At 42.5% G+C, this 15096-nt stretch overlaps 1 protein-coding gene across 1 annotated transcript in view; it reads right to left on the bottom strand.

The window, feature by feature from the left end:
• LOC108791727 (group 10 secretory phospholipase A2-like) overlaps positions 1 to 12569 on the bottom strand; it is a 19228-nt gene extending 6659 nt beyond the window's left edge. The window contains exons 1-3 of the mRNA XM_018562288.1: positions 12448 to 12569; positions 10306 to 10415; positions 3645 to 3836 (exon numbers count right to left, since the gene is read on the bottom strand). Of these exons, the coding sequence (XP_018417790.1) occupies positions 3645 to 3836; positions 10306 to 10415; positions 12448 to 12548 (403 nt within the window). The 5' untranslated portion in view covers positions 12549 to 12569. The remainder of the gene's footprint in view (positions 1 to 3644; positions 3837 to 10305; positions 10416 to 12447) is intronic.
• Between the last annotated feature and the right edge of the window lie 2527 nt (positions 12570 to 15096).

Here is a 15096-nt window from a genome sequence, read left to right as displayed (position 1 = left end):
TATATTTCAGACACCCACAGGACTTACAAAGTAGACATATTGTCTGCTTGGCTGTTGACAGAGCTGGTTTCTCACAATGGAAGGTGCCTTCTAAACAGACCAAACTGGATTTTGACAATGGTATGCCTGCCCTGTATTGCTTTCCCATTATTCGTATCACAATGGGATGGTGTTATGGGGTAACCTTGTGTAAACAATCACACCTCGACTGGTCAAGGCTTATTCACCATTGACTACTGAGGGCAATTCATGATACAACACTGCCACCAAGAGGTGGGAAAGTGAAATACTTTATATTTCGCTCTCATACAAGTTTTGAGGGGCGACACCCACAAGTGGGATGCCATTTTCTCTGAATAAAAGCCAGCAGCCCAAAGGTGAGGGAGGACTTCAGGGAGGACTTCAGAAGAGGCAAAAGAGTGGATCACTCTGGCAGCCTGTACGTATGTGTAATGACCTTATATGTTTGGAGATGGAACTCAACTGCGGATCTCCTTCCAACAAGGGAAATTAACCGTCACTTCACACGGTAGTTCAATAATCGTTTTAAGTAAGGAATGGTCAAATGGTGCTACTTGAAATGTTCACTTCACAAACAAGCAGCAAAAGTCAATTGGTTGACTGAGCAAGTAACAACCCGGGTATTTTCAATGTTCACTTCACATCACAAGTGCATATATCACACAGGATTGTATGGCTAGGATAAACGGAGGTGTTTGCAATGTTCACTTCACATCACAAGTGCATTTATCACACAAGATTGTATGGAAAGGATGAACAGGGATGTTTGCAATGATCACTTTCACATCAACTAGCAAAGTCAGTTAAGTTGCATAAGCAAGTAACAGCTGGGGTAATCAATACTTGCTGTTAGGAGTACACTGGTTAGCAGGTAGAAGTAATCCTGGAGTCTGTATCCTGACTGTAGTGACTGGTATAGCTGCAATGTAAAGGTGCCCATACACTGCACGATTCTCGTACGAGAATCGGGCGAAATCCCGCGATCGTACGAGAATCGAGCAGTGTGAACTAAGACGTGCGACCGTTTCTACTGTACGGTCACACGTCTTTTGTCGAGCCAACATGTTCGAAAACCTGCCGAGAATCGTACTATTCTCGACGGGTTTCTAGCCTGCTCGCCCGATAGCTGCGGAACCGGCCGGTGTGAGCACGCGCACACTGCCTGTTCTGCATTGCCGTCATCGGAAGCCCGCCCCTCAGCGGTGCGGGCTTTCGATGATCGCAAGTACGATCTGCCCGTCCAAGGTGGGCAGATCGTACGGGCTTTCAAGAAGCATTCGACCATCGCAAGACAAAAGTTTTGCGATGGTCGTAAGGTGTATGGGCACCTTAAGGATGAGAAGCACAAGAAGTCCCAGCAGGGTCAGGAGGGCATGCAGGCTCTGGAGGGTCCCATGGGGACAGCCTATCATTCATGATTGAGCGCGGGTCTGTAGGGAGCTTTGTCCAGCGTCTGCACTCATTGCAGGAACACCAGACAAGTGAACCCTTGCTGCTTAACTGCTTGAAGACCAGGTGTTTAGACCCCCTTCCTGGCCAGGCCATTTTTCAGTATTCAGCGCTGCGGTACTTTTACTGACGTTTATTCCGTCATGCAACGCTGTACTGAAATGAATTGTATACCATTTTTTGGGGACACATAGAGCTTTCTTTTTTTTTAACTATAATTAGGAAAAATTACTGAAAATTTTGAAAAAAAAAAAAGTTTTTTTTTACATTATGTTAGGAAACATTTATTATTACCCAGCTTTTTGGTAAAATATAAAAGACCGGGTCATGTCAGGTAAATAGACACCAAACATGTCAAGCTTTAAAATTGCGCGCACCCGCGAAATCGCAGAAAACTACCATACCCAAAATTGGCCATAGGCGACGCTTTAAAAGCTTTTACCGCTCATCAGTCTAGTGTTATCAGTGATTGATGGCCCTAGAATTATTGCTCTCACTCAGGCGTTCGTGGCGATATGTAACCTGTGCGGTGTAGTGGGCACAATCGTCTTTTTTGCACGTATGCGCCCCCGACGCATGTTAGTTTAAATTTTTTTTACTGTTTCTTTATTTTTTTAAAACTTTTTTATCACTTTCTTTTTAATTATTTCTTCTTATTTTTTTAAATTTTTGTTTATTTCATTATTTTTTCTTTATCAATTACATTTTTTTTCACCTAACTTTATTGCTATCACACAGGAGAAAACAATCCGCTGTGTGATAGCAATTGGAGGTGACAGGTTCTCTTTATTGAACCTGTCACCTCCAATACAGGAGTTCTAGCACAGCAGTGTGCAGGAACTCCTGTGACAGGTGAGAGAGGAAGAGCACAGCTCTACCCTCTCACTGTCTACACGGAGCGGCAGGGTTACTTTTAACCCTGCCGCTCTACTCCCTGCAGTGAGAGACTCGGCGGCGGAGCCAGCGAGGAGAGAGGTAAGTGCAGGGGGAGGGGAGGAGGCTGCACGCTGTTTACATGTGATCTCGGCGACATCGCCGTGTTCACATGTAAACGAACAATCGGCTGCCTCACTCTACATTTAGTCCTGCTTGTGCACAGCAGGACTGAATGTAGAGAGGGCAACTTCCCCACAAGGACACCGCTGCCACCCCTCTGCGCCCTGCCGCCCCCCGAGGCCGGGCCTTGTGGGGAATCCGGGCCTGTATATACTGCAGCCAAACAAGCAATTGTCTAATCTACTTGAAACTTCTTATATGTAGCAGATTGCGGTTCTTACGATGTTTAGAAATGGCCAGACCTTTAAAACGTTGATGGCAGAATTTGTGATCAAAACCTATTTACAGCATACATAGAAAATGAACGCACACAAATGAATAAAGGTGGTGTGTTAAACCTTTTATAATAATTTTATTATTCTTTAATTTTTATAAAATGAACAAATGAAGAGCATGCTTTGACAAAAATGTAATCATAATTTTAAAAAAATATAGTATTCAAAAGCCTGTGATTCTTTTACACACTGAAATCAATGTTTATAAGTGAGGACAATGAGCCTTATCAGAATAGCTGAGGATCTCTGCATGGCAATTACAATATCTAGTGATCAATCGCCTCCACTTAAATACATGGCAGGCAATGGAAGTAAGCTTATGTGTGATTTAAGTCATGTAATCAAGCAATCAGTTGTAGGGCAGTTACATATGCTCCAAATAGCTTTTATCTTGAGCAATAGCTGCATTTTTTTTTTTAGGGATGCACCAATACCGGTTTGTCGGTATCGAGTACGAGTACCGATATTTTTTTCTGGTACTCGCCGATACCAAATACTGATACTAGAAGTCCCATTAAGGAAGCCAGGCGGCACCTGGCTTCCCGATTAGCTAGGAAGCCGGGCGGCGTGTAAAGACTCTCCATCCGGCTTCCCGATTAGCAGGTAAGCTGTCAAGTCCCTGTCAAGTGAGGAGGGAGCATGGAGCCGGCTTCCCGGCCAATCAGGAAACAGGGCAGCATGTAATGACTCACTGCCCGCCTTCCTGATACCGGAAGTTCGGGTATCGGGCTACGCATCGGAGCATTTGGGCGAGTACGAGTAGGTGCATCCCTACTATGTAATGGGGCTGGAGTTATAAGATAACAGAATTTTATGAAAAACAGCCATTTAATAAGCCTTTACTTTCTACTTTCTTTACTTTCTTTCTGCGAATGAAATGCTGTTCTTTATATAAACTGCAGGGTGGAGTCTTTGTCCCACAAAGGAAATTGGGATATAGAGCATGCAGGTTATTGTAAGGTACTTTTTCCAAACACTCAGCAAATCGTTTGTCACAATAGCACAGAATTCTTTGGCAGTAGTCATTTGTGTTACCTGAAATAAAATATATTGTTTATTAGTAAAACTGCAGTTGTATCATAGCTCGTATTTTAACAATTTACCTACTAATCACAAAGAAGGCAGATTAATAATAAACATATACACAAGACCATGGACATTGCAGCCAACCAGCTTAAAGTGTATTTCCACTTTGGCAGTGAAAATTGATAAAACTCCCACTATACATTGGGGGGAATTTATCAAAACTGGAGCAGACATCATTTAGAGCAGTTGCCAACGGCAACCAATCAGCTTCTCTCTTCAGTTTGTTCAGTTAAGATTTGAAAATGAAAGAGAGAATCTGATTTTTTGCCATGCACAGTTGCTCCAGATTTTGTCTGCTCCAGTTTTGATAAATTTCCCTCAGTATAGGCGCCCATACACTGTGTGATTATCGCACGATAATCGCGGGAAATCCCGCGATCGTACGATAATCGCAAAGTGTATGGAAGACGTGCGACCGTTTTTACTGTATGGTCGCACGTCTTTTGTCTAAGGAGCATGCTAGAAAACCAGCCAAGAATCGTACGATTTTCGGCTGGTTTTTAGCATGATCATAAGATCAATGCCGCACGGGCCGGTGTGCGCACCCGCACACTGCCCATTCAGCATTGCAGTCATCGCAAGCCCGCCCCTCAGGGGGGCGGGCTTGCGATGATCGCAAGTACGATCTGCCTGTCCAAGATGGGCAGATCGTACGTTTTTTTTTATTACTTTACAACCATCGCAAGACTAAGGTTTAAATCAAATAGTTAGTAAAAAGTCCAGACTTTTAGATAAAATCCTTTAATTGAAAAAAAACCACTCAATTTTTGACTGTTCCTTTAATTAAAAAATTCATTTTGGGGGCTGGGGTTCCCCCTTAAAATAGGGATTTTGGGGGGAACCCCACACACTTTTTTTTTGTTTTAACTTGGGGGAGGGTCCCACCTAACATTTCTACCAGACCTAAAGAGTCTGGTATGAATTGGGGGGGAACCCCACGCTTTTTTTTTCTTCATCTTCTGCAGACTGTGAAAAAAAAAAACAAACATTTTTTTTTTCTAATGTCACTTTGCTGCTAACGGAACTTCGTCCAATAAACGAAATTTCGACCGGACTACAGCTAACGAATTTCGGGAAATCGGGAATTCGGATTCGTTTGCATTCGTTTTAGCTGTAATTCGGATGCATCCGAATCTCCGAATTTCCGAAATTTCGTCCGAATTTCACTTCGGAATGAAACGAATCGCACATGTCTAGTCCTGCATGATATTGAATATTTCATAAATCCTTACTACTGCAATATCTGCATTTCCACCTTCTATGAAGCAAGAATATTTTTTGGGAGCAATTAAAGCACACTTGAGCACAGTAACCTTCTTCTTGGTTTCACCCATACTAGAATGGCATTCTAATATAAAATACAGAGTATTAGTTTAACACACTAACATTTATTTCAGTAAAATCATTGTTGTTTCACCTTATTTCCTCAATTTGTCATTTACCCCTTTATATAACTTTACTTTTATGGTTCTTGACTTTGCTGTTTCCTTCTTGCTCAACCCGCTTACAAATGTTAAGCTTGCCATTGATTATAGTTTAGACTATGATTTTATAGACCCTCTGCTTAATGTGTTACTGGGGCTCACTTCTGCGATTTCACTATCCAATGAGAACACTCTTATTGGCCACTGAGGCACCCTCACTGAACAAGGAAAATGGCAGTTGGCAGAGCATGACCCAGAAGTCAGGTCCCTGTAGCAAAGTAAAATTAGTATCCAGAAAGCACATAATGGAGGCTTTTCTGGCAGGTATGTTTAATGCTATACAACTAGTGGTATCTCCTCTTAGGCAGGACTTCTAAAAACAAAAACGTTTGACAGGTTCACTTAGATTTTCTTTTAAGAAATACTGGAGTATTGTACCGTTTTAGCCAATGATTAGTTTGGAGTTTACGTGATACCCATTACTGGCTAAGTTAAATGATTAAAGATGAAAGCTTTCAAGATTTCCATAATCAGGCTTTGTATATATTTTAAACTCACACATTTTTACACAATTATAGAAAGGAGCAAATAAATATAAGCATTTAAAAAAAAAAATTACAAATGGAACTTCTTATCTTTGAGTCAATTACCCCAATAACACATCTAATTCTATTTATATAGCAGGGTAGGCAAACTCCGGTCCTCCAAATGGGATATGTAATTGCACCACAGCTGGAGGGATGGACTTTGCCCACCCCCGCTCTATAGCCTAATCCTTTACAACTTTGGTTCTCAACTAGTGGGTTGTGACCCAAAAGTGGGTCGCGACCCCGTGTTCAGTAGGTCAACACTTGCCTTCCACTTTCTAGGTGAGAGGCTCCTCAGCCTCCCCCTAGCACAGCACTGTCAGTTCTCACACCAAGCAGCGATTCAAAATTTGCTGCCCGGTGCAGAGTGTCAGCTAAAAGTGGGGCGGAATTGGGCTATGGCCGCGAGGGAGCTCCATCCATACGCGCATTGCTTACAGCTCCCTCATGTGCCCTATAGAGGTGCCTGGACCGGAGTGACGTCACATTCTGGCTCCCGGTACCTCTACAGGTCACACGAGGGAGCAACAAGCAATGCATATATGGATGGAGCTCCATCACAGCACAGCACAGCACAGCAGCCCACACTGGACCCCAGCCTGAGGATCCACTCCAGTCCTTGTAAGATAGGGAGACTGGGTGGATCTTAACCACTTGCTGACCGGGGGGGTTTAGACCCCCTTCCTGTCCAGGCCATTTTTCAGTATTTAGCGCTGTGGTACTTTGACTGACATTTATTTTGTCATGCACCGCTGTACTGAAATGAATTTTATACAATTTTTGGGGGACAGATAGAGCTTTCTTTTGCTGATATTTAATCACCACTACGGGTTTTTGTTTTACTCTATAATGAAAAAAGTACCGAAAATTTTGAAAAGAAACCTGTTCTCCCTACGTTATGTTATAAAACATTTATTTTTTGGTAAAATATAAAAGACGGGGTCACGTCGGGTAAATAGACACAAAACATGTCAAGGTTTAAAATTGCGCGCACCCGTTAATTTGCAAAAAACTACCATACTCAAAATTGACCATAGCCGACGCTTTAAAAGCTTTTACCGCTCATCAGTTTAGTGTTATCAGTGATTGATGGCCCTAGAATTATTGCTCCCCCGCCGACGTTCGCGGCGATATGTAACATGTGCTGTGGAATGGATGTAATCGTCGTTTTCGCACGTAGGTGGGCTTGACGCATGTTTGCATGTGGGGGCGGGGGACTTTAATTTTTTTATTGCTTTGATATGTGATTTGTTTTATTTTTTTTATTTTTTTTTGTAACATTTTTTTAAAACTTTTTTTTTTTTTACTGAACTTTATTGCTATCACATAGGGAGCAAGCAAGCTCCCCATGTGATAGCCAATTTGCAGTGACAGGTCCTCTTTATGGAGACATCAGGGGTCTTTAAGACCCCTAATGTCACCTAGGGACCCCAAGAGAAGCTGATGAAGCAGAGTCCTGGTGTGGGAGGTGTGTTGCATTGCCATTTATTTGAATGGCACCCCAAACGCCACTCCCACCCACAGTTCGATCGCCCGCACCAGAACGTACGGTACTACAATGCCGTGCGACCTGGGTCACAACTTAATGAGCAAGGACAAATGTGGGTCCTGAGGTTAAACAGATTAAGAACCACTGCTTTACAACATCCGTCACCACTCTCGCACGTCAAAACAGTTGCACATTTTTCTTTTTTTAAAAAAAGCTTATATATCACTGTTCCTTCTTGTCACTGTGTAAAAAAATGTGGGTTTCAGAACCATTTTCAAAAATGTGCAAAGCCTGACAAAGGGATCGTGGAATCTCCGAAAGTTTGCATCTTTAATAATTAAGTTAGCCAATAAAAGTTATCACTTAAACTCCAAACTCTCTGCACTTTTTAGAAATACTAAAACCTTGTTTAAATTATACCTGCTGTCCAGTGCCAGATAAACTGTCAAACCACTTCCACTTCCTCCTTATACATAGCCATTTTAGACTATTTAGAGATTTCTAGTGTTTAAATGATGAAAATATAAAGATTTGGCATGTCCGGATAAAGCCACATAATGCAGAAAAGTACTTGTTTTGCAGCAAGATTGACTGTAATTGCTGGACATGTCTTCCTTTTGTGTGGTTAGAAAATACCAGTTTGAACTGACCATACAGAAATATTTTCCATAAACAGCTCACACAAAGCATGCTCATTTAGACAAAATTACTAAGACTACATTTGCTACTTTATTTTAGAGTTTAAAATACCACGAGTCTCCGGTAAAGAAACAGAGAAAGCTCTGAACCCAATGACTTAGGTGTACATCTCTGCTCCTCATAACTCTTCTTAGGTCTTCTTTACAGGAAATCCTTTCCCTCTTTAGACTTCACCAAGATGGAGAAGTTATGTTTATCTCTCATTATATCCCAAGCTAGTTATTTCCTAAAACTGTTCAAAAACTGTTCAATTTGCAAGCATAAACATTACTTTAATGTGAAATCCCTATTTCTGAGCATAAATCGGAACAGTTTAAAGCCGTTTTTCTCAGGAAGCAAACAGTAATAAAATACCTAATGTTGCCACTTCCTGTACATCAGGCTGTATTAGCCTTCCTCAATTTTCAATTGCACTATATGGCCTCTTTCTAATTTACGTAAAAAAGATTGGCTCTCCTATTCTGAACATAAATCCTGTGAGTCCAGTGAGGCAGCCATAATGTCATCCTATGCAGCTTAATTTATAGAAAGCCATCTATGTCCTTACCAAGTACCCAGATCCTGAGAACCTCCCTAAGAATACTTGCCAAGCAATCAAACTATTTCCTCAAGATAACTGGTCCATCTCCCCGAACAATCCTATTTGGGTCAATCCATCTCTAACTTACTTCCTGTCCCTTTTCTACCTTGAATACTGGTATGCTAGGAATGTCAAATATCTCCATCAGCTGTCCATGATGGTAACTTTAAAACTATGCCCCATGTTTAAAGACCATGTGCCCAATTCCATAGACTCCTTTTACTACATACAACATCAACATGCAACTAAAATGCAATTGGGCGTATCTGATATTACTCTTTTTTCTACTACCCTGGAAATAGCACTCCTGAAATCAGACCCACATAAACTGATCTCCTCCTTTTACTCAACTTTACTCAGCACCAAGTCTGCCAAATTTACATATGCCTAACATTGCTGGGTTCCCCTTTTACCAATGCTGGTGGAGGATAGTTGGCAGGAATTTGAGGAGACATAAATGTCTACCCTCATCTTGGCCAAAGACAGAGTTATACCCCCGCAAAACTATATGCGCTCGGACTGCACACTCGGTAGTCGTGTTTTAAAGGTTGACAGGACGTGGCAAACTTTTTCCACACCTTTTTTTTCCATTTCTGGTGCCAAATGTTGTCATTTATTTGTACTTACTATCTTCGCTCACTTCTTCACTGTATCTATGAAGGGAGCTACGGCTGTCACATTAGGCTGTACCCTTGATTTGGACTACAGACATGTCTTTTTCTCCATCTCCACTACATGGGGGTGGCAGAATAAGTACTTAACAAAAAATAGCTTGGAAGGAAGATAACATTGTTTTTGCTTTCAGTTCAACTGACAGAAGGTTACAGAGCACTGCATATCTGACCTGATCAACAGATATTTTATGCACTTAATGAAAACGAATTCTGTGACCACATCTAAGGGCTGATTTGCTGCACTAAATTAAGCTTTTTTATTTGGGCTTAGTTATCATTTAAAGCCCAAATTAAGTCAAGGAAACAAGTTCAACATTGTACTAACAACCATCATTTTTATAGTATTTTCTCTATTTTTCTGCTACAGTTGTACAGGCTGTCTAGATATGACCATGCAGTTCAACAGGCACCAGAGTTAGAGCCAGTGCTCTCAGTAATCAGCACCCAATAACAGATCTGGTCTTACACACACCCTCTCTTCTTGTGCAATACAAGTCAGTGTAGGGACACTTGTTATGAGGGGTATGGCTGTTACTCGACTATGCCAGCAAGGGCAAGGAGCAGCATTTTCACTGAGATATTTAGTTTTGGGTAGAAGCTGATGAAGCACCCAGAGTGTTAAGCTGGCCATATACTGAGCAAATTCTTGATGAACTGGCTGGAATTTGCTCAGTGGGTGGTCCGATCAGCAGGTCTCACACCTGAGATCCTTCAATCAAAAAAGCAAAGGAGACAGGTGGAATATTTTCAGTTAAACAACAAATGCAGCCAGTCAGCTACTGGTCACTGCTCAGGTATTCTGACAGCAGCAGGGGGAAATCTGTCAGATTCTTTTCGTTCAGCCCACAGGATGAAGTGTGTTGAAACTAATACTGAGCTATCTTTGCATAGGACACAAAAATAAATAAAAAAATATGGACACCACATTTGTAAAATAATATCTATAAATGATCTAATATAGTTACCACATTTGATAAACATGTCATTGGTACAGCTCCAGTCATACGTATCGGACTTAGGCAAACATCCAACTTGCTCTGCAATTCCATAACAACAGTCATGTCTATGGCAGCACCTGGCAGACAGAATGAGCATTGTTCAAAATATGCGTGTTTGGCATTTTATCAATTGACAGTGTAAAAGCAACAAACTAAACTATCAGAGTGAGTGGAGGAAAAGATATGGAGAAGTAGAGCGGGAGGGATTAAAATTACATGACATTTACAGCCGATTGCTGAGCATATAATTACACATTTGCATACTATTTAAAAGCTGTTTTGGAACTTAACTGCAACATGATGAAAGAAATATGTAGCTACCGCTGGTGAAGTTCACGCTTTCAGGCTGTTACACTTATTCATTCGATTACTGTTTTCTATCTCGCTAAGAAAGATAAATCAATGATGTGGTTGTTTGTATATGATTTATGTTTTATTCAGAATTAGTAGCCAACACGTTTTAAGTTACAAATTCCTCCTTTTTCAGGGCTTAGAAGTGTAGATTACAGCTACGATATGTAGTATTGATAATGTGCACGTGTTTTTGTCGCAATATCTTAAATCAAGTGGAAATGTAAAATAGTGTGTTGTCTGTAATTATTATTTTAAGTTGAATCAGCTGGCATTGTGTTATATCTCTTGATGGTTGTCTGTGCTGCTGAACTGAAAGTGACACTCAATATAAGGGATCTAGGGTGAGAATATACTGCAAAATGGAGCACCAAGGAAGGATGACATGATAAAGTGTTTTATGAATAAATAATTGTCTTTTACTCAAACTTTTTAGCCAACACATGTAATGACATCATTACAGATGCCACGTACTAGTTTGCTACCATGCATTCCAAGCTGATTTAAAGCCTAAGCCCTCGTTCACACCTGAACGTTTTGTAGCGCGTTCTACGCTCGACGAACGCTCTACAAAACGCTCAAACATGAAAATCCCATTGTTTTCAATGGGTCTGGTTCACACCTTGCCGTATTTCCGCCCGTCCCTAACGCGCTACAAAACGGCCCACGCCTGAAAAGGTACATGTACTACTTTGGGCCGTTTTTGTTGCGCGTTTCCATTGGGATACAGCCAAGTAGCCCTCGGAAACGCGCGTTTGTCGCGCGATTTTTTTACCGCGAATCGCGGTAAAAAAAAAGCGCGACAACCGCGCATATGCAATACGCCTAGGTGTGAACCAGGCCTTACTGAACCCTCAGTTTAAATCAGCTTAACACATTCCAAGTGCATCAACAAAAGGTGCTCAATGTCTTACAGGTAATTTTGCTTCCAAAGCAGCCACAGCGTAGAAAAGCATGTCCCCTGTCAACATGCTGCAGTCTGGGACCCTTGCTCTCTGTGGATAAGAGTCAGAGCTAATATTCTCCAATCAGTGGGGAGCATGAGCTTTGCTGACTGCAGAGCTATAGATCTGACTCAGTAGGGGGCATGCCAGACCTCTACAATGAGACCAATACTTCACCACAGAGAGCAAGGATCCCATTCTGTAGCTAGGGACAGTCTTTTCTACTCGGGTTGTGGCTGCTTACAAAGGAAAATGAACTGTAAAACTTTGCACTCCTCTGTTTCCACTGGGCTTGATGTTATTGCAACAGAACTATAATGATCCCAATACTGAAGTAGCTGTGCTCTACTTCTAACCCTGAAGAAGGCATTGGTAACTCCAAAAACACAATGGCTACTACATTTTAATAACAACCACCTCATTGATTTATCCCTCTGCGCTTTCCATGTTCCTCTACACTCTGAGTTATCACACAAGGTCCATCAAGGGGTAGCGGGTAGCCGCCAGGGGAAGCCTAAGTGTTATACTGACACTTGAAAAGACTGCAATCCTTCATACCATCAGGACTTCAAATGTCCCTTAGATCCAGTATCACTCTCAACCAAACCCTTCCAGTTCAGAGAACCAGACACATACCAAAATTATATAACACAGGGACATGGATAAGTATACACATTTTAATGCAATATAATAGCACAATGTAAATGAAATAAGTCTTTGAAAATCTTTGTTACATAATGCACTTGATAAATTGCAATTACATGCACACCTTGTCATCAAACATTCACAACAGGACATCTGTAAATAGACATACCAGTCTGTCTTGTCCTTTGGTATTCCTTTTCCCCCTATTCCGCAGTAACATCCATAGCCAACATATGCCAAAGGGAAACGACCAGTACTACATTCGATCATTCCCGCAAGGTCCAGTATTGCCCTTTTGTGTCGTGTATGAGAGCTATTCAATTCTTGGTTTATACCTGTTTAAAAAACAATATTTACTGTAATCAAAAGGATTCTGTACTATGGTTCTATTACTCTAATATCAAATTCTGTTCAACATATGCTGCTGCACAATGTGTTACCTTAACATAGGGCTGCATAGGAGCTGTGAGCCCTGTTGATGAAAAAGCAGCAGGAGAGGTGAAGGATGCACAGATCAACACAAATAATGAAGCAGAAGCCGTGAGACTTTTCCACTACAGGTCCTCGGGTACAGATTTCTCTCCAGCAAGTCTTCAGGAGAACAGTGAGTGGCACAATAGTCGCATCACCAAATCTCACTCTAACAGGGATGTGCGGTCAGGGGAGGCAGAACCTCACCTAGTATTATGAAGAAAAAATGTGTCAGCTTCAAGTCTGAAGCTGACAGCTTTTTCTCCATGCAGATTGGCTTGTTACAGGTTACACAGCAGGGAAAGCCTCCCCGCTGTGTAACCTGTCATGGACGGAGCGCTGCCTGTTAATTACAGTGCTGCATCCGGCTTTTGACAGGTAGTTAGGTTACACAGCAGCGGGCTTCCCCACTGCTTGTGTAACCTAACTAGTGAGACCAGAACTGTCGCAGCCTCTACTCTGTGTTAGAGGTGTGAGCTCTGTGGATGACTTGGACCAATAGCAAAGCGCCATTGGTCCAATAGAAAATAAAAAATAAACAGTGAGGACATTGATCTCAATGTCTCACCAGTGATGAGCAAGTGAGGGACAGGGAGACTCCTCCCTGTCTCCTCCCTTCCTTCCCACACAGCTTGGTTACCGAGCTGGTGGTGGGGCTTCAGCAGGATGGGGGTGGAACTTCGACAGAATGGGTGGAGGAGTTTCAGCAGGATGGGGCGGAGCTTCCACTGGCTGGGGGGATGCCTCACCCAGCACAGAAGGCACGGCACGTCACTCCACTCTAAATATCATTAGACTAGCAGGCAGAGGCAGTAGTGTGTAATGTAGATGATTTCGCACTGCAGATATACACTCAATGCACAGTCACGTCAGGATATGTACTGCTAATTTTTAGAGCTATTCCAGACATAAGGTAGTTTTTTCAGGGTACTGCCATGAAAGAACCATGAAAAACTGGCCTTTTGGCATTCCTGATATCCCAAAATGTCCACATAAAAACAAGACATTTCACTGTGACAAACTAGGAGCTCAGAGATAGAGCACAGAAAGTGCTAGCTAGGAACCTGATTAATCTGAATGAGAATCCAATACAGATCAGCTACACAAGCCAAAATCCCATGACAGAATCCTGGCTTGTTTGAGGTCCTAGTGTGGGAGAACAGTGTCCATGAAACTCCAGATCGCAACATGTGTCACAGGACACAGTAGTGACATAGAGGTCAGTGAGAATAGCCCATGAGAGCATCAGAGGACCAGAAGATTAACACTTCAGGAAATGTGTTCTGTAAAAACTTCACAGGGGCAGTTTTCTGTATCGAACCATCATACGGGCAGTAGGAGAGGTCATTCTGTGCAATTTCTTTTTAGCAGCAGGGTGGCTTTATTAACAAAAGAAACCAAAAACAGGGCACTGCCTCCATGTATAGAATTAGTTAATAATGGATACAAAAACGTTTCAAATAATTTACATATGTCAGTGGCAGATCTACACCTGTGCTATTTCAGAGTGGACATACTTCACTGTAAAGCGATGCATTGCGTTACTGTGGATTCTTGCTGCGTTGCATTGCACTGCGCTTAAAAAAAGTAGAGCATGTTCTGCTTTTTTTCAGCACAACAGATGGCAATGCAACGCACCAGTTTGAAATGTCCCATATACATCCATTCATTTTTCTCTGCCTTTGCGTTACCATCTGTTAGAAAACAGATCGTAACCCAACGTAACGGATCTGGTGTAAATGGGCCCTTAATGCTTTATATCAGTAACATAATTCTAGCACCCTTATTAAAAATGCAAATCGCCTCCTCTGTTGCTGACGCCAGGCCCTCCTCCTCCTCTGCTGCCGACACCGGGCCCAGACTCTTCCTCTGCAACTGCTGGCTGTCACTGACTCAGCATCAGCGGTGAGGAGGAACGCACCGCTGCACAGATCACTGACAGCTCGTCAGTGATCTGAACAGCGGCACATTCCTCCTCACAGCCTTAATTGACAGCCAGCGATGGCATAGCAACCCAGGCGGCCCGCACGGCATCAAGGGGATGCCTTTGTTCCTCGTCCTGGCCGGGCCCCCCTTCGCCCCGGGCCCCAAAGTGGCTGCCTGGGTCGTCATGGCGATAGTTCCACCACTGGTGGTAACTCTAGGGCCAATGTGGCTGTTATTTCTGTACCCTTCACCAACCCAGTCACTGTACGTGTGAATATGCCAGCTCCATCCTCCTCAGCTCAGGGAGGGGAGGGGGATTAGCCCATTGGTATTTTCACCTTGCGTGCCAGAGGACCTTGTCCCGACACTGACTGATTGTAAGGCAGAACATCAACAAACTAATCCACTACAAAAGCACCCA

Source organism: Nanorana parkeri, unplaced genomic scaffold (assembly GCF_000935625.1).
Source record: "Nanorana parkeri isolate BGI_ZX_2015 unplaced genomic scaffold, ASM93562v1 scaffold570, whole genome shotgun sequence".
Classification (NCBI taxonomy): Eukaryota; Metazoa; Chordata; class Amphibia; order Anura; family Dicroglossidae; genus Nanorana; species Nanorana parkeri.
Note: the sequence above shows the minus strand (reverse complement) of the source record. Positions and strands in the feature narration are given on the sequence as shown.